General features: G+C 46.4%; 5 protein-coding genes across 5 annotated transcripts; 3 read left to right on the top strand and 2 right to left on the bottom strand.

Moving 5' to 3' along the window:
- Positions 1-9,127: 9,127 nt before the first annotated feature.
- On the top strand, positions 9,128-10,138 carry F5891DRAFT_1282323 (uncharacterized protein; the record flags this gene model as incomplete). The annotated part of the gene is made up of 1 exon (XM_041370528.1): positions 9,128-10,138. The coding sequence occupies one exon, from the start codon at positions 9,128-9,130 to the stop codon at positions 10,136-10,138; it is 1,011 nt and encodes a 336-aa protein (XP_041218391.1).
- A 650-nt stretch (positions 10,139-10,788) lies between these two features.
- F5891DRAFT_73082 (uncharacterized protein) lies at positions 10,789-13,545 on the top strand. Its single transcript, XM_041373005.1, has 5 exons — positions 10,789-11,210; positions 11,261-11,623; positions 11,677-12,087; positions 12,145-12,426; positions 12,478-13,545. Exons 1-5 carry the CDS (start codon positions 10,883-10,885, stop codon positions 13,173-13,175), a joined length of 2,082 nt encoding a protein of 693 aa, XP_041218390.1. The 5' UTR covers positions 10,789-10,882; the 3' UTR covers positions 13,176-13,545.
- Positions 13,546-13,722: 177 nt separating this feature from the next.
- Positions 13,723-14,720, top strand: F5891DRAFT_1068692 (NUDIX hydrolase domain-like protein). Its single transcript, XM_041363201.1, has 4 exons — positions 13,723-14,033; positions 14,084-14,108; positions 14,155-14,292; positions 14,344-14,720. The coding sequence occupies exons 1-4, from the start codon at positions 13,756-13,758 to the stop codon at positions 14,692-14,694; spliced, it is 792 nt and encodes a 263-aa protein (XP_041218389.1). The 5' UTR covers positions 13,723-13,755; the 3' UTR covers positions 14,695-14,720.
- A 600-nt stretch (positions 14,721-15,320) lies between these two features.
- On the bottom strand, positions 15,321-17,385 carry F5891DRAFT_963908 (cytochrome P450; the record flags this gene model as incomplete). The annotated part of the gene is made up of 11 exons (XM_041376054.1): positions 15,321-15,402; positions 15,459-15,588; positions 15,622-15,659; positions 15,709-15,834; positions 15,884-15,965; positions 16,022-16,211; positions 16,277-16,399; positions 16,447-16,554; positions 16,600-16,759; positions 16,807-17,131; positions 17,184-17,385. 11 exons carry the CDS (start codon positions 17,383-17,385, stop codon positions 15,321-15,323), a joined length of 1,566 nt encoding a protein of 521 aa, XP_041218388.1.
- A 1,083-nt stretch (positions 17,386-18,468) lies between these two features.
- On the bottom strand, positions 18,469-19,531 carry F5891DRAFT_1068679 (uncharacterized protein). Its single transcript, XM_041363200.1, has 2 exons — positions 19,201-19,531; positions 18,469-19,144 (listed from the first exon to the last, which is right to left on the bottom strand). Exons 1-2 carry the CDS (start codon positions 19,366-19,368, stop codon positions 18,587-18,589), a joined length of 726 nt encoding a protein of 241 aa, XP_041218387.1. The 5' UTR covers positions 19,369-19,531; the 3' UTR covers positions 18,469-18,586.
- Positions 19,532-19,850: the final 319 nt, after the last annotated feature.

Below are 19,850 nucleotides of genomic sequence, written 5' to 3'. Positions count from 1 at the left end.
CCATGATGGCATCACCTTGCTTGCAAGGTCATATGCCATCTGACAAAATCTGACGGACTAACTGCCAATAATAAACAATAATAAATATCAAATAAATATCAATAAACGTTCTATGTCACTGTATGTTGTGACTTCGCCGATCCAGTGTCCAGTTTTTGAACCATGTCGCAACAGCTCAACTCTGCCCTGGAAAAATTAACAATGAAGGAGATTATAGTTGCAGTAGGTGACAATAACTTGAAAAGAGCTGAAAAACGCAAGCGCAGTGACTTAGTGGCTGCTGTGCAAGGTTCGACGGACACCCATATACCAATCATATCAGCAGCGAGCAACAAAGCAGCGCAATCTCACGATGCGCATCTATCTTTGCATGTGCCGTTTGAAAATGCGCTAAATCAGCTCACTGTCAATGAAATTATCTCTGCTGTTCAAGAATTCAAACTTTCACGCCTGGAGAAACGAAACCGAAACAGTCTATTGTCATCTATTCGACATTCTGTACTTCTTCAATCCGCAGTGGTGTCAGCTGCAGATGCAAAAGCTGCACGCTTACAAGATGATGAAGAACACCAGTTGAAAAAGGTGCGGTTGCAACAAGAACGGCAAACGTCTGCCGAACCATTATTCCTGGAGGAGGTGGGAGACTCTGTGCAGAATGAATGTCTATTGCGGTTCATCGATCGTACTGGAAATGCAGCCTGTCGGGCTACTATATGTGTTGTTTGCGCAGGCGAGTTTTTAGCATCTGAGACAACCGAATTTGCGTTGCCTTCGATCCAGCACAAAGAGGTACTGAAGCCATATATCTCGCATCACAGTCAACGACTCGTGAATGGCATGTTGCTATACAATCCAGCCATCATGATTCGAGATGATTGTCCATATGGATTTCTCTGCGATAATTGCTGGGACGATATCAAATCTAACAAAACTCCTTTGTTTTCCCTCGCTAATAATCTTTGGATCGGAGAAGTTCCGGATGAACTTGGGATGTTGACTCTTCCGGAGCGTATCTTAGTGGCCTTATCATATCCTGCAGCATACATCGTCAAGCTTTTTCCGAAAAAACGTGGCGCTGTTCATTGGGATGCAGCAGGTCTAAACAGCGGCTTGCATGGAAATGTATCTACATACCGACTCAACACATCGTCCATTGCAGCTATGATTGAAGGCAAATTGCTGCCGCCTAAACCATCTATCTTGGCGACAACTATTGGCATTTCCATCGTTGGTCCCAATAACTTTCCGGAACGTTGCTTACCGCCTTTCTTATCTGTGAGCCGCTCTCATCTGCGCAATGCGCTGCTCTTCCTTAAGCGAGAAAATCCGTTGTATTCCAACATCACGATCTCGGAAGACAACATCGCGCTATATCCTACACATGGCATTCCGGATGTCATCATGTCCTCAATTCGACACCTCCAAGACACTGCTGCTGTGGATAGCGAACGAGAGGATTATGTACCAGAAGATGATGTCCAGGATGTATTCACCGGTTCGTCTTTTCTTTTGAGATTCTACTTGCTCCTCTCAACGATAACATTTCGTCGACAGAACATGACAAAGCTTTTCCAAGTGGACAGCATGTCGACGAAGACTTGATCGTTGATGAAAATGGTTAGTTTGGGACTGTTTAACAAAACTCATTACACAAGCTGACAAACGCAGTTCCATCCAACGTATTTCCAATCCAGTCGCATGGTGTACTTGATAGCAATGTATCAGAAGTCGATGATGATCAGATCTTAGCTCATGCGATAGCCAATATATCGGAACATTATTCCGTTCAGCGTGGCACAACTTTTGTCAATGAATATCCACGACGAGACATCAACCATACATTGAGTATCGGCGATCCTGATAATCCCAATCATCTACTTGGCGCCTTCCCATATCTATTTCCTTATGCAGGAGGTGGATTTGAAGTCCAAAGACCTCGCTCTGTATCATATGAAGCTCATGCTCAGTGGGCTATGCGTTACGCGGACCGTCGTTTTCGCAAGGACCTGCATTTTATGTTCCAAGTCTTTGGTGTCATACAGAAACGTCAAGTCTGCAGACAAGCCGTACTTCAGGTGAAGATGTTTGTTGATGGATATATCACGCGCAATCTAATTCGGCTTTTTTTAAGGTCAAAAAGGATGACTTTCATAGGAACGAACATCTTTTTCGTTCTCTTACTGTTGCCGATCTGCAAAAAGCAAGTGAAGAAGAACGACAACACCGGACATGTTCAAATACTACTATACGAGGCTTGAAAAAGCATCTAGCTGCTGTACGATCCAATGTCATGGGTACTGATGAGTCTCGCACCAAAATTCGGTCGCTGATCTGGGGTATGTCCGTGATGAAGAATCCTCCATCATTATGGATTACAATCAATCCAACCGACACGCATGACCCAATAGCGCAAGTTTTCACTGGTGCGGAAATCGACCTCGATCATTTCCAGCATCTTGCAGGTCCCGACTCTCACACGCGGTCTATTAGAATTGCAGACGATCCATATGCTGCCGCCAAATTTTTTCACTTCATCATATCTGCAATTCTAAATGAGCTGTTCGGCATACAAGCAAATCATAACAAGTCTGGAATTGTTCGACAACCTGGCATTTTTGGTACTATTGAAGCCTACATAGGTACCGTTGAAGCTCAGGGTCGTGGTACTCTGCACTTGCACATCGTACTTTGGATATCAAATGCGCCGACAGCAGTAGAGATGAAAAATCTACTCAAAACAGAGACTTTTCGGCGCACAGTCGCCTCATTCATTGCTCAGAACATACACGGCTATCATCCAGATATTACAGCAGATACTTTGAAGACACTTCCACGAGAAACAGCTGTTTCCTATTCACGTCCCCCAGATCCAAGGTCTTCGAGTTTTTTATCAGACAAACAACAAGCCATAAGGAGCCTTGTTCGAGCAGTTCAAATCCATACTTGTTCCAGCAGCTGTCTCAAAGTTATACGAGGCCGTGTTATCTGCAAGCGTCGCGCACCTTTTCCTGTTGCAAATACGGCCTGGATAGACTCTGAAGGGAATTGGGGACCAAAGAGGACATTTGCTATGATGAACAACTGGAACCCGACAATATTACTTGCTACTCGAGCAAATCATGACGTGAAGTTGATCACAAACGGTGAAGAAACCAAAGACATCGGTTTCTACATCTCAATGTACACTACAAAGAATCAGCAACACTCATCTAACGCATCCGCACTGCTCGCAAAATCTTTTGCATTCCAGCAAGCTCGAGATAAATGCCACTCAAAGGTCCAAGAGTTGAACAAACACTTGATTCAGCGATGTGCCAATTCGCTCAGCCGTGAACAGGAGTTTAGCGCACCAGAAGTTGCTAGCTATCTCATGAAATGGGAAGATCGCTATATCTCGCATCATTTTGAAACTATCCATTTTTTCTCCGTCATCAACTTGCTGAAAAAAACTTGGCCTCAGCTTGTTTCTCAAAGGTGCGGACATCATAGGCATTTTCAAAATTGCTCGCTAATTATAAACAACGCTCAGTCATGCTGCTGAGTTGTCTAGCGATGGGGAGCTACATGTCTTGCAAGACTCCGCAGAGGCTTACGATGTGCGTATTTCTGTCTTGCGTGTCTGAAAACTTTTTGATGTATCTTTATAGACAGAGTATGCCACTCTCCATTTCGAACAAGAAACACAATCCCTACAACTCCGGGACGAAATCAGAGAATACATGGATAGAGGAGACGCTCTGGAACATTTCAGTTACATTGACTTTTTCCTCAACACGTATGAGGGTCCTCTAGCTGATAGTGATCAGAATACGTCTCTACGCTGGAGAGGTCACGTTCGAGTTCCTTACAGAGCGTCTTCTGGACGACATAAATTTTGTCGAGTGTTGCGCCACGAGAAACACGAAACAATGCCTTACTTTCCAGGACCATGGCTTCCACGCAGAAACGAAGAGCAGACATATCCATTATATTGTGCATCGATGCTAGCATTATTTCAACCGTGGAGATCACTGGCCGATCTTAAACCAGCTCACCTCACTTTCGAAGACATGTTCAATACATTTTCAGCTACAGCATCTGCAAACGTACTGAAAATCATGGATAACATCCAATACTTTTATGAGTGCTCCGACAAAGCACGAGAAAATCAAATCAATAAATCGTTCAGTGCGGCATGGAGAATAGCTGCCTCAGAAGCCGATCGGAATGATGCTGAGAATGACTTAGAAGAGATAGATGAGCTGGCTGGCGATGAAGACGAAGACGATGAAGAGTCAGCACAAACCGTCACAGAGTCTGACATCAAAAATGCCCTGCAAGATTGTCACTGTACACGCGACTTGCTATATGCTGATGTAGCAGTTAATATCGCAGAAGACTTCGCAATTTTCAGTGAGGCCACTATCCAAACTGCAATTTGTCAACCTCGTCGTGTTGCTACCGAAAAAGAATTGGAGATGTACTTGGAGTGGAAAGAACGTATCAAGCACTGTCACGACAACAACTCGGAGCAGATTGAAGAAGCACATCACGATACCAGCTTGACATCAAACATTTCACTGATAGAACCTTCCCAATCATCTAACAAAGACGTTGGTACTGTGCAGCTCAAAGTCGGCACCAATTCAGCCAATTCCAAAAGTACTATGCAAGACATCGCTTCAGATCTCAATCGTGAACAGCTCATGGCCTACACCATCATTCGCAATACACTGCGTGCACGCTTAGCAGAAGAACATCACGAACAATTGCTGATGCTCGTCACAGGAGAGGGTGGCACCGGTAAATCGAAGCTACTCGATGCCATAACACAGTTATTTGCTGCTCACAGCTGTGAGTCCAAATTAGCTTCTACTGCTATGTCTGGCGTTGCAGCTTGTCTTGTGAACGGCACCACTTTACATTCATGGGCTGGTCTACCCCCACAACAAATGCCTCGCTCTGATAAATGGGCAACTCATCCTCGACCTGACATGGCTCGTAGACGACACGACAACATGGATCACAAGTGGTTACTTGTAATTGATGAAGGAAGCATGTTAACTACTGAACAGCTCTCGATACTGTCACAGGTATGCCTCGAATTTCAATGGCAATGCATGATACTAAATACATTTTACAACGATACATCTCAGGTCCTTGGTATTGTGCGAGCCAAGGAAGAGACTGACACTGCAATGCCTTTCGGATCAATGGATATCCTCATCATTACAGATTTTCATCAATTTCCTCCGATCGGCAATGTCAACAAAGCTCTCTTCGCAAGCCACCCACCAAATCAGAAATGTGAACTAGGACGCCACCTATTCGAGCAGTTTCAAACGGTCATCAAACTTCGACAACAAATGCGTGTCACAGATCAAGTATGGATCGACATTCTACTTCGTGCACGAGAAGGAGAATGTACAGCGCAAGATCTACAAGACATACGCAGTCTCGTGATCACAAATGATGCATGCGAAGTTCCTGACTTTAACCAACCACCATGGAACGATGCAGTACTCATTACGCCTCGTAACAGCGTTCGGACGTGGTGGAACACTTTGTCAGTTATTAAGCACTGTCAATACAGTGGGAATCTGTTATACATCGCTCCCGCAGAGGATTCCACAAAGGGCCTGCCGCTATCTATGAAACAGCGACTTGCAACTACGAAACTGCCACTGGATAAAACACAACACCTGCCTGTAGAAGTGCAACTTGCCATAGGAATGAAGGTGATGATTACAGAAAATGTCGCTACACAAGCCAACATCGCAAATGGCTCTCGAGGAACGATAGTCGACATCTTATTGGATCCTCGAGAACAAGTTGATCAGCACACTGTAGTGGATGGCAAAATCTACCTACAGTACCTGCCCTCTATTGTGATCATTCGGCTCAATTTCACCAGAATACGACAACTTCCTGGGCTTCAACCGCACGAAATCCCTCTTGAACCTTCCGTCCATCAATTCTCTATCAGCACTAAACCTCGATATACAGTCACGCGACGCCAGCTGCCACTCACTCCAGGATACGCATTTACCGACATCAAGTCTCAAGGTCAAACTATTGACTATGCCATTGTCGACATCGGCAAGACCACGTCATTTGGACTGAGTCCCACTCATGCGTATGTTGCTTTATCGCGAAGCAGAGGCAGACAAAGCATACGTCTGCTCCGTGATTTTGAAAATGCTCTTTTCACGCGTCATCCTTCGCATGATCTCAAACTAGAAGACATGCGCCTTGATGTCTTAGCAAGACTAACAGAAGAACAGTATTTGCAAGGGAAATATGGCAGCACGGAACTGTGTGAGTCTCATGCTTTCTTCAGGTGTAACGAGATCTAAACTTGATGCTAGAGTCTGATCCGTTGTGTACAGTTCCTTCAATTTTGAGTGACGACTTTGAACAAGAAGTTGAACAGATAGAGAATTTCGACCGACGAGTGCAAAGGAGACTCAAATTGCATTCCAGAAGGTCCTTCTTCTTAGACTTACAGAAACAAAAATCGGATTATATTCAAAGTTCCATGATTTCGCTGAGCAACTACAAGACTAATATTTCATTCAAAGTCCCAAAGCATGACGTTCCAAGCAGCTTAGTAGATCACAAACGGTGATTTGCCATGACGCCTCAGCTACACTGCTCTCTTCTGATGCTGACCCTGCCCCAGATACTTTACTCGCTTACACAAAGACAGCAGTTTAACAACCACTTCATCTCGCAAGCTGCTGGGTCCACCTGCCCACGGTTCAGAAAGTCTAGAATCAGGAAACTCCGGCACCACCCACCTGGTCAGGACTGTTTCATTATTTACAATATGCAGGCGCTGATCATGCTATTATCTGTCAGTCCATGATCTGGATACGTTGACACGTTCAGCTCACCTGTTTATCAAAAAATTGATTAAAACCATGTCCTTTTTCGCGACGTCCACAATAACATTTTCACCGTCCACCTGCACCTGTTTCATGATCAAAATGCTACCCTTTCGAGTGATATTTGTCTGGTCTCCGCTCAAACTCGCCATTCGTTGAAGCACATGGTTTTCCGCAGTGTCCGTTTTTGGCATCTCGAAGAACATCGTGTACAGTGCATCCAGCGAGACATTGAGGTTCGGCACTGCTGTCAATGATTGTCGGAGATGTCGTCGTGTTGTGGTACAGTCGTCTAACTCTCGTTGTTTGACCCAATAATTGACGTCTAAATCATCCAATGTAGGCGGTCCTTTTACTCCGTCATGTATTGGCACTGGCACTCGAAAAGGCCTGTGACACGCCGAGCCATAAAACAATCCTCTGAAAATTCGAGCGAAATGCTTCTCATTGAAGTTAGATATGTTTCGCATGGAAGATTGATTCTCTCACTGGTTTCTGACATCTTATTTCTCCCGGCAAGTACTTTACGTCTGCCCCTGTAATTCATTGTTAGCATGGTCATCCTCTCTATTTCTCAGACTTGCGCCTACGGTTCTGTGCACCACAACTTACGATGTTCTGGCACATAATCTCGTGATTATAGCGACATGCGCTGTTTAAGCAATGCGTGTTCAATCGCCATTCCACATCTACACCATGGAAAATCTGTGTAACTGAGTCACAGCAGTTCCAATCTACGGATAAACGCAGATGTTTTTCATCGACATGGTGCCATAGTGTAGGGCAACGGTCTCTGCATGCACTTCCAATCAGATTTGTATCTTTTTCCACTTGAATGTGTTGAAATATGTTCTTTCCGTTGTTTCGCATGAGTTGACCTGCGTGCGTTCCAATCCCAATACCTTGCCTCATCCATTGTGGATAAAAGCAAGTGATCCCTCCCGTGCTCATGAACACCATGTTAGCAGTGCACGGCGCATTCAGAATGATATGCAAGACACTTGTTTGTCTCTTGCAGCTGGTTACTGTGATTAAGCGATCCTTTGATGTATATTGGTCGAAGCGATCGATAAATGGGATCATGATGGTTTCCGGTGTGCGAGATACTGACAAGTAGCTCAGTGACTTGACCAAGAACTCATTCACGGTATTGAATCCACGGTCAGGAGTCACAATGTTGAGCTCCTGCACATCAACGCAGTCACCTCCTGTCAACATCGACAAAGCCGCCGATCCGATTATAACACTGTTGGAATTTCGTAGTGCGTCAATGAAAGATCTGCACCAAATCCCCGCAAATGGAGCCAATATGCATACGAAGCGTCTTTGCATGGCTTCTCGACCGATTTCATGCATCATGCGGCATGTGCGACTGATAGAATCTATATCTGTAATCCACAGTTTTTCCATTACAGCTTCGGCAATGACTGCATGGCTCGTGACTGTCTGTTTATCAGTTTGATCTTATGCAAGTGTAGTACATTGTCTTACACTTCATGATTCAGTGAGTTTCTATTAGAACACAGCGTACATACTTTGACAAGGTTGATTTTATTAGTGCGTCCTAGAGATTACATAATTGGTTTCGACAACCCAGCACGTTTGCAAAAACACGAAGGATGAGCACTTAGCAGATAGGGAAAAACAAGAAAAAAGGTACAACGTGCAGCTAATAAGAACTCGGTACAAATTTACTGCTGTGAGCAATTACAACCACGAGAACCACCCAAAAGCTCATGCGCCACATCATCATCTTCGATAAACATCAACGAGATTCCGAATGAATCAGCTAGACACCCGACAAGTACTATTACATCTCGTGAATGATTTTATCTACACTAAGAAATGATTCCACATACCTCGAAGATCAACTTGACCACGAAATTGTGCAAGAAGAGATGAAATATTAACGGCAGGAGCTGTGCGCAGAATTGAACAACTACAATTGTGCCATGCATGAATATGCAGCGATCCGCGTCGTTGAAGGATCACTGTAACTTATCAATGTAAGAATATGTCAAAATAGCGAGGAATCACCTGTCAAATAGATGCCTGGCAACGGCTCACAATTGGACAAACAACTCATGATGATGAACGCTCGGTTCTAGATAAGAAGCTAAAAATTGTTAAGTCGCTAGACGTATCATGCTGAAAAAAAAGACATACCAAACTGCGCCATTTATGTTAAGAACATACGTCATGCGTTACGAACAAGATGTCGCTTGACAATACCCCTATAATGAACATCTCAACTACAAACCATGAAGATCTTCGACTTTGCCGCACACCACAGAGCTTTAAAAGAAAACCCAAACTACGCAATCAACGCCAAAATCTTGCAGCGTGCTGAGTGGCGTCATGGTGGATCAGGACACATCTTGACTGACAAAGACTCCGACGAGCCGTTCGTAGGCATAGCCGTCATGCACATAGTTGACTTTCGACTGCAATGCTCACCCATAGGGTCCTTCCTGGGATCTAAGTACGGAGGAATGGAGAAAGCAAAGTACCAATTCATAGGGGGACGAACACATGGCAAAGACGGTTTCGATGAAGATTTCGCCCGAACGCATGCTCTGTTAAATAACATCCAAAATGCTATAGCAGTGTCTCATAACAAGAAAGACATGCTATTAGACGAGCAGAGCATCAGATTTGCACGAAACATATTTGAAAAAAGGGTGAGCTTGACAAATTCGACTGTAAGACTGTTCAAAGCTTACCTGTACAACCATAAGGAACACGCTGTTCCCGATTCCCCTACAGCCAGTCGACGCACTGTGTATCTGGAGGACTTGGAAAATCCCCATGGCTCACATACCGTCGGCACGGGAGAAGAGCTAAAGATGGATGATGAAACCGCAAACTGGCCTGTCGACTCACAGTATAGTGATGACCTGGCCACTATCAAAGCTTTCTACAAAGCCGTGCCACTACGTGTCTATGATGAAAACAACAAGTTCGTCAAGCCTGAAAATGTTAACAAGGCACTCTGCAATGCAATTGCTGAGATCCACTTCACACTGCACCACTTATACCTCCCAAAAAATCTGCCACCACAAGATTCGTTCCGCGCAAACATTGAGCAGATCTTGATATTGCAGCGGGGGAAAACGACTACGAGCATCTACACGTCAGATCCTCGTGCCGGTCCTGCCAGTACAACAAAGGCTACTCACCATACGCCGCCGCCAACAGAAGCTCCTCCATCCAAGAGACTCCATACAGAGGAACAGACAGTCACCAAGGGAAAAGAGAAGGAACACGACTGAGGATTTCGATTGGCATCAGATGTTTACTACTAAAAAGCAGAAATGTACTCAATATTTGTAACTCTGCAGAAATAAGTGTTTCGGCATGTCTGTCATTTTGAGGGCAGCAACGAGTGGGTACAAGAACTTGATATGCATCATAATGAGATAAACAGGAGACATGATTAGGCTTGTGCGAGCGCCACCTATTTACACCGTTCGCCACCCGGTACACCAAAGGCAGTTACTAAGTGAGGAGGGCAGAGCTACAAGCACCGTCCGATAACCATAGCCACCCGCAAAAGTAAAAGGGAATCAATTCATGGAGGGCAGCAATACCGGCATTTGCCAAATTTCAAACTCCTCCCGAATACGGAAATGCGTGAGACCACTCTGATTCGGCAAGCAAGGTCAGATTCGGCATCGCCGAACCCTAGTATTCAAATCTAAATTGCACTATCAAATTTCAACGACAGGCTGGCACAGCGGAAACTACCTATTCGCACAGCAGCAGATATTTCAGACCTATGGTATACAACTAGGCATATTAATCTGTCCAGAGCAATATTTGTTCTAAAGGACGAAACCGCAATTCCATATGTTTCCCTGCTGTGGTGCTTGTTGACGATCATACATCATACATCATACATATCCACGACACCCTTACTTGGCCCAGGTTTCGACCGCGAAGATATTCGACGAAGCTGCACATAGGTCGTTCTGTTGTAAACTTCGACTGGAATAATACTCTCGACAACAACGCTCATGTTATCACTGACTCACAAAACGGCCGCTGTTAGCATCTTCGACCAAGTATCCAGAAATTTGGCTAGCATAGGTTGCATACCCTTGTCAGAGTACCTATATGGTTCTTCATCCATCCCAGCAGCACCACTACAACAGGAAACCCTATCTACCGCCCCCCAAAATGTTCCCGTTCAACACCCACAACCCTCAACACCGGCCATAACCAAGACGTCAGTTGACACCGTCTCAGCAAACACTATCAGCCGTTTACATCAAACATCTCAACGCACATTTGGATCCATCGAGCCACTTAAGTTCGAATTCATCGAGGAAGCTGGCCAGCGCAGTGCGTATCCACTCTTACGTCAAATCATCATCCTTATTATAATTCCACAGCCAAGAAATGCATTTTGACAATCTCTCGTCCCAACGGAAGCACTCGTTCTTATGCAACCGATCCCGTTTATTCTCGCAAATCCGATGCAAAATCTGCTGCGGCCACTCTCGCGATCGAAATGGGTGCACTGGATTTCATCACTCACGGAGATCCTGAGGAACTCAAACTTAAACGCGGACTTGTCCTCGCCTCCATCAATAGCTCACAAAACCAGGAGCGTACACAGGCAGAGTTCGGATCTACTGCCGATAATCTAGACGGCAATAATGCGATTGAGCAAATCGAAACCTGTTGCGTAGAATGGCGGGGTGGTTCCATTGCACCACATTGGGTAGCATTACTAGAGCCCAAAGTCGGTCATAGTAAGTATCAAAATGTCGGATGTCCGGGCTTTGTTGAACTAAGGTCACCGCAGCTCAAGGATGTGCCCTCAGAATCGAACTTTCACCACACGTAATCAAGGTCTACGCATCCGATACCATCTACAACACGTACAACGAAGCAAAGGGCGCGTGTGCTGAAGCGGCACTTCGCGAAGGCGTTCTCAACTTTATTAAACACGGAAACGGCCAACTACGCCCTGCATCCCCCCAACTATACCCAGCCCCCAGTTCCTCCGACATAAATGGTGTCTCAGCCAACAAACAACCTCCATCGACTCTCCAGGCATTCTACGAATCCCTCCCCCGTCCATTTCCTGAATCGTTCGAGAGCAAAGACGTCAACGAGTTCGGTGCGCCTGGATATATGAACACCCTCGTACAAAATGCAAGAGGCGGAAAGTTGACCACCGCATTCATTTTCACATCAGACGGAACTCCAGGACGTACGTATTCTCTATCATAAAACACTCGCGCTCACGACACTGATTGACTCTATCTAGTGCACGGTTGTTTCCTCCGCTTAGACAGACCCACAGAATATAGAGCATACCTTGTCGATCCCAGGTTCCCAAAACGCGCAGATGCAAAAGCAGCCGTATGCCTCCAGGCGCTGTCTCAGGGCGCTGGAGATTACATGCGCGCGATAGGAAAGGCTGTCGAGGAGAGAGTCACGCCTTTGATGAAAACATGGGTGAACGATCAAGTATACCCTGTCCTCTTATCCGAGTATAATAAACTCAGGGGTCGGCATCCTAATTTTACTTACGAGAAGGAGAAAGATGGTCCGTTCTTGTTTTCTCATCATGTCACCTCGCATGCTCATTGCGTATTAGCCTTTGGATGCACGATGACGCTCCAGCTCTCTGCCGATCCCACGCCTGACCAAACACGAATCTGGACAGTATCGAATGACTACCGCAACAAGGCAGATGCCAAGGTAGCTGTCGTTTGCATCGCAATCGAACAACGTGCGATGGAGTTCATCCGGTTTCGAGGCGAACCTCCTCCTCCTGGCTATACCACCCCATATTCTCTGCAGACCTTCGACCCTGGATCGTCTCAGAAATCTAACGGGAAACGAAAGATGGTCGAGGATGCGCACTCGCAGGGTGAACATGAAAAGCCTACAAAACGACAAAAGAAAGCAAAGCTTGAGAGCACTGCAACCAAACACGGTAATAAGAAAGCGAAAGGCAGCACCCTCATCTATAGCATTCCCGAGTCTGGCACCATCCGTGCAGGACAACCTTCTCGAAAGGGGTATGCTTCAGCACCATATCGGCCAGGACTTGAGGATGAGAGTGGTTTTGGGACTGCGTACCGTCTACCGCAGGTGTCCTTGAATCCTATTCCACCTAATAGTGATCAGCGGTTCATGCCTCTTCGCCCGCATTCTTCTGTGCAAGGTGATTATGGGTATCCGCTTTCGGCACAGTCTTTCGCTGGAGCTTCGGGCACTAGTTCTGGAGGTGGTGCGGGTGCGGAGCGGTTAGGTGATTTATCTGAGCCAGAACCTGGGGAGGTTGTATGACTTTGTTGAATCGAGTACTGTTTGACTGTTTGAGATGGTTCATAGTGCTACATCGCGAGGGTTATAATTACATGGATCCCACGTCACCTAGGTATTCTCCTTGTTCTCGAGGGAAACCTCTGTCCTTCCGGAGTTATCCTTGCTCAACGTTGCAACATCAATAGGAGGTGATCCGAGACTGTTGAAAGGGAATTTGGCAGCTGCGCTAGAACAACCTGCTAGTGTATTCACTGGTCGTAGCATCGCACTGTGTAAGAAGGATATTAAGATTTGGCTGCCACTACTGGAGGTCTTCCAGGCGAGACTACTAGTGTCGATGTGTTGATACTCTATTACGTAGCGAGGAAATAGAGCTATGCAAGTCTTTGTGCGAACAGCAAGCGTGACGAAGTTCACACCTAAGACCTGCTCGACTCGTCGACACAGCTTTTCTTTTTCCCCATCTTCCTCTCCCTCTTCCATTGCGCCAGTGCTAACAAGGAAGCAATACCGCGCACTGGTTCAGGCCAGCCCATATTAGTATCTGAGGAATATTATTAGTATCCGCCGCGCCTGTCTGTTTCTTTAGTATCATGGAGACATGTTGTCCAGAACACTCATAACAGCTGCAGCACATGCTTCAACCCTCCACATCCAACTTTCCACGTCCATCATATCCCTAACCTCCCCCTTCACCCGCGGCTCTTTACGCACACTCCAAGACGCTATTATTGCGCATGCAACAACGTCCAAGACTCCAGTGACCCCAGGAGAAGTCAACGCAGCGGTCCTTGTTCCGTTGTGTAATGTCGATGGTGTACCCGGCGTGCTACTCGAACTGCGAGGCGGTAAACTGAGGTCCCATGCTGGCGAAGTCAGGTATATTCAACCCCCAAAATGTCAAGTATCTCGGCGCTCATGATCACTAGTTTTCCTGGTGGAAGGGTCGACCCAGTGAGTCTATTCAGAACCTCTGTGTACTTCCTCATCATACCTGTAGGCAGATGCATCGTTTCTCGCTGCTGCACTCAGAGAAACACAAGAAGAAGTAGGTCTAGATCATCGGCAGATCGACATTCTCGGCCAATTTGGCCCGCCTGAGCAAAGTCTCATGGGTCTCAGAGTATGGCCCTACGTCGTACGTTTATTCTACTCACCAGTTTTGTTTTGACTTGAATGCGGTGCGCAGGGCTTCGTATACCCACGTGGCAGTCACCACACAGATACCGGAGCACTAGATGATCCCTTACCCTCCATCTCGCTTTCCTCACTCAGGATATCTCAGGCCGAGGTGGCGACCGTCTTCCATCTTCCCCTTTCCGCATTTACATCCCCTGTGCGTATCAGGCCTGACATGTTCCGCGCTGCCAGCCCATATTGGGCCATTGATGTCTCTGACCTTGTGGAGGGGTCTGAGGGGGTAAACGATCCATCGGGACACTCGGAAGTGAGTGGTGGGAAGGAGGGACGTTTAGAAGTTTGGGGTTTGACAGGTTGGTACATGTCATTGCTCATGCGAATCTTAAAGGTATACACCTAAATAAAAGATTATCTTGTGGTGACATACTGAGGTCCTTGAGATCATCCTTGGGAAACTGAGCACACAACATTGTCTTGTGTTCATTCAGAAGCACCATTCGATGACCAGCCGCAAGCTGAAACACAGGCACTTTCGTTTCACTTACGGTAAACAGCAATCGCCTTACTTACATGTGAGCAAAGATATACCTGTGCCGTCCTGTAGATGAAGCTTTGAAGCACCACCACTACCTTATGTACCTCCCCACGCCTTGAAATCTTTCATGTAGTGCATTGGCACGACAGGACATGCAGTGATGTCATATCAGCGCTGGTAGAACTCCTGATTTTGAGGGACGGGCCAAGAGGTGAATGCGCTCACATGGCTTGGAGCTCCATGGTTGAGAGGGGTCACAGTGGTTGAGTTGAGGATAGTTGCCACGCATAAAGGCGTTGACCATTGACAGGAGATCTTGAGTACGTGAGCCTGCTCCTTGTTGGGTCCCCAGGAGGTGCCAAGGTGCCAGATGTGTGTATTATATGTGGACCAGGTCATCATGAATAGTGTCGATACAACAAGATAAAACAAGATATGTATGATATCGGGATGCATGACGGATTGAGATAACAAGGATCATCTTCGTGCCCTTAATAGTCAACATCCTGTTGAATGAGCGCAATAGCTTTTGCAGAGCGAGGCTTAATAGAGCACTTGAATGGTTTCGGATGACTGGGAGTACGTCTATTCAAGCTGGTACCGCGAATATGATAGGATACACGACATACCTGATCGCGCCTGATGAGGAGTCAACCTCAGGGGTGTGCTCAACACCGTTCTCGACGATCTTGGAAATATCAAAAACGGCGAGCGACATCACGGTAGATAGCCAGATGGAAGCATCAACGAGGTGCAGGCCTATACATCAAAAGCAACCAAATATCACAATACTGTTATATTGAGGGAACTTCTGCATACCGGGACAGATCCTGCGGAGCAGAAAATTAGCATTCCACTCCAAATTAACTCTATGCGTACCGTCTACCAAAGCCGAAGCAGATCGTGCGAGGCTCGCGTTCGGGATCCTTTCCGTCATTGTCTAGGAAGCGTTCAGGGTTGAATTGCGAAGGGTTAGCATATGTCTGCGGGTCATTGAGCATGAACCTGGGATGCAATTATATCATGTTGAATCCAGAGACATGCGAGCACCAACCAGATGTTAGGCATGATCAATGATCCTTTCGGAATGTAGTACCCGTCATAGATATCGTCCTCAGAGACACAGTGGGGGACCCCTATCTTTAGGCGATTGATACCGCTCGGCAATGAAAAGAATACAATAAACACGTACCCATAGGGATGACAACATTCCAGCGCAGGGATTCTTTCACAAGGGCCTCGATATAGGGGAGGGAGTCGCGGTCTGCCAAAGAGGGAAGACGATCAGTGCCAACAACAGCATCTATTTCAGCCTGAGCCTTCTTCTGCACATCAGGGAACAGTGTCATCGCCAGGAAAATTGAATAAATTGTAGAAACTGTCTGTGGAGACAGATATTAGTCTCACAATATAATAATCTATCTGTAATATGAAGGGAAGAGCTAACCGTGTCGGCACCACCGGTGTATAGGGATAGAGCAGACCATTTCACCATGTGATCCTCTTCTGCAGACAAAGTTCGGCCTTTCAACAGATTCGAGGTGAAAGACACAGGAGAAATTCCGGTAGCCTGTGATGTGTTCAACTCGTGATCGACGAACTGTAGATATTGCTTACTATCTGATCCTTGACGAATTTGTGTGGTGCAGCAACCAACTCTTCGAGGGTCTGGCTCCATTCACGGGCCAAGCATTTGAACCCAGCACCAGGAAACCACTCGGGAACCTTGGCCACTAGAAATAAGTCAGCTCATTGTAAATCTTAAAATACTGTAGTCTTACACCATGGCATGATGTCAACCATGAAGGCACCAGTATCGGTGGACCGCGATAATTGATTCATAGCACGGTCTGCAAGGTCGACGAGGGGATCATTATTCTCCTTAACCTCATATCCATGAGAGATTCGCAGAATGATAGCGCCAGCGGTGCTATAAAAAATCAATGCCCCGTTCATGCAATGATAAACACCACATACTGTCGAATATGTGCTTGCAATTGCTCAGGTTTTGCAAACACACGCTTCAGGAACCGGCGGGTCTCAATCTCCTCAATCGGTTCGTAGACAGCCATAGCAGCGCGACTGCCAATAATGCGGTGGATGTTCTTGCGGTAATAGCGAAAACGATCACCATAAGAGAGAAACCCCAAAGCGTACTTCCAGCCAACAAGTTCACCACCCATTGTAAGAACCGGACGGTCAGAGTAGACAGAGCTTTTCTTGTCTAGCAATGCCATCGCTGCCTCGACAGAATTCAGCACAATGATGTGCCGACCCAGAACTTCGACATGCGAGATGTCACCTGTATGGCATGAAATTGAAATGTATTGTGCTGGGAAACACAAGGCACTTACCATATTTTTTGCGCCACTTGGCAAAGGTGAGCCAGGCCTTGTTGTGGGGCATGTCTGCGACGTTCCCAATGAGAGGCCACCCCGGAGGTCCAGGGGGATATGGTGCAAGGTTCTTCTTTCTGAATGCCTGCTTGACCAGATACACTCCGGCACCAGCAAGACATAGTAGGTCCAGCCAAGTAACATTGGTGAATATCAGCATGCTAGCTGAGGAAGAGCAAAGATCGTGCAGTGAGCGATGAGATATTAGTGAGAGCAGTCCGAGTCAGATGACGAATACAAGTCACGCTCTCCACCCTAGAAAATGAGGGAACGATACAAAGTTCAAGAAGGTGGTCAAATTTAGTTGTTTGGCAGGGTGATTGATGGCCGATCAAAGATGTTGTGGCGGCCCTGGAATCTTTATGTTATCGCAGGCGGAATTTATTGAGGAAAGATACGTAGGCTGCGACTAATAGCGTTAATAACAAGAGACGATAGGCCTACATAGGAACTTCAGGGTCCAAACCGACTTGGGAGGATAGAATTATATTAGAAGTTGACGTAAGTAGTCGACTAGTCAAGACTGGGTAGTGACACTGAAAGCTTGTGTTTCAGTATCGTGGACAGTCACTTCGTGTAGATTATAGGAACTCCCAGTGTGCTTACAGATGAATAGATGTGGACCTGGATGCCTCACTGCATGCCTTAGCCTCTCAAATGAGAAACGAAGACCACGTGTGAAATACTGCACTCAGGACGAGAAGTTGTGCGCGAGCTGTTGGGGAAGTAGTTGAGGGTGGCCACAATATTTACGCAAAACCTTGAACGGAAGAGGAGCATAATATAGGCAGGAGGCGCCATGTACGCTGATCAGACTCGTTACTAGGTAGATCCAGGCTTTAATCCGAGACTGTTTAAAGGGAATTTGGCAGCTGTGCTAGAACGACCTGCTATAGCGTATTCACTGGCAGGCCCTGCATAATAATCAAGAAGGAGCGACTGTCTTCCTTCTATGTATATCAGGCGAGACTAGTGTCGATGTGGGGGTTGACTGCAAATGGATCCGACAACTTATGTAACATTAGTGGGGGCGGGTGGCGCGGCCCCGGCCGGCCCCCTAAATGGTATTGTATATCACGCGGAGGGTTTTCAAATTATTTCAGAAGTTCACCACAATATTTACAAGTTCGCGAGCGATTCCCCTTCAATAAAACTGTAACGTGACTGAGGCTAGCTATCTACAGTGACAAGGACCTGTATGGTACAACATCCTAGATATTTCGATGTGTGTATACGAAAGAGCATCTCAACATGCAATATCGATGGCTGATGGCAGCACACTACATGACATATAGCGTACAATCGACATCGTCATCCACCAAACAAAGTAATTACGATCAAGGCGCTCAGGACGTATACCATCAATAAATCCCAGGAATCAATTTATATCTCACTTTCTTGGCCCAATCCTCCCAATCCTCTCCCAGAGCACGCTGCAGCATCTTGTCCTCCACTGAAGATCGGTTGATGCTGACCGCAACACCTGCCGTAAGCACAAGGAGGACAATCGCTACTGATGCTTTCATGTAAGGCAGTTGTAGAATTCCAGACTGCCTCATCCACGACCATTCGCTCCCGTGCGTAATGACAATCCCGACGTATTGTAGAAAGTAGCTAGTGTAGCTTGGGTGGCGGACGATAGAGTAGGGCCCGCTTGTCACGATTCTATGCTCCTTTCTGACGCTAAGCGGGAAGCTCCAGAACTTTCCCAAGGTTGACATGCAATAACGCCTGAATATGCCACCAACCGTGACAGAGAGACTACCAACAAGGAAAGCGGGAGTGATTGGCGTGGAGTGAAGTGCGCGCAAAAACTGCAGAGCGCTAGCGCCATAGACAGCATCTGGAATTTGCGAAGTACCCATATGCACGGCCAGTATGTTAGCCACTTCAATAGATGATACTGCCCATGCGATAATCTGTTATATTATCCGCCAATCTGTACAGACAAAATCGATATACAGGAGAAACACACCTTGAATAAGTCTAGCAGCCAACGATCTAGACTCATGCTTTGCATGAATGATTCGGACGCCGATGGCACCATCTTCTCTTGAGGTGACGGGGGTAGAGAGGGAGAAGTGAGCGAGATATGCATACCAATGGCCGAAGCCACGAGGAAGGGGATCTTCAATAGACTCATGCTGTATCGCTGAACCTGCGATAAGTCACTTTAAATACCTCTTCTCCATTCCTGCGCAATAAAACTCCCACATTCCTGCACAGCAATAGGGTTTTGTAGTACTATGACCGTTTTGACCACCAGACTGATGCATGTGTTTGAGAGGTGTTGAATCCATAGTGCCATTATGCCAGTGCTGGCTCAATTTAGTTAGTTAGAGTTTACTTGGGGTCCAAGCACCGCCAAAGCATCGACAAACAAAGTTTAGATAAGGGTTGGGTCTGCTGAGGGTCAGGAATGATGAGGTCGAGTCTTACTGGGATTTAGGATGTGCTTTAAGACTGCTTGCAGTCGGATAATTTACTGCACCAAGTAGTATTGGCCCGTGCGTGCCGTAAGGTTTAAGCACGTCGTAGTCCCGTTCAGAACCTGGTTTGGCGACGCTTAGTGGTGCTCGGACTGAATGAATTAATCAGCCCTACTACATAGCAGCATAGGTGACT

Source organism: Suillus fuscotomentosus (assembly GCF_016647785.1).
Source record: "Suillus fuscotomentosus strain FC203 chromosome Unknown F5891scaffold_117, whole genome shotgun sequence".
Taxonomy (NCBI): Eukaryota; Fungi; Basidiomycota; class Agaricomycetes; order Boletales; family Suillaceae; genus Suillus; species Suillus fuscotomentosus.
The sequence above is the reverse complement of the archived record's forward strand: the minus strand, read 5'-3'. Positions and strand labels throughout refer to the sequence as shown.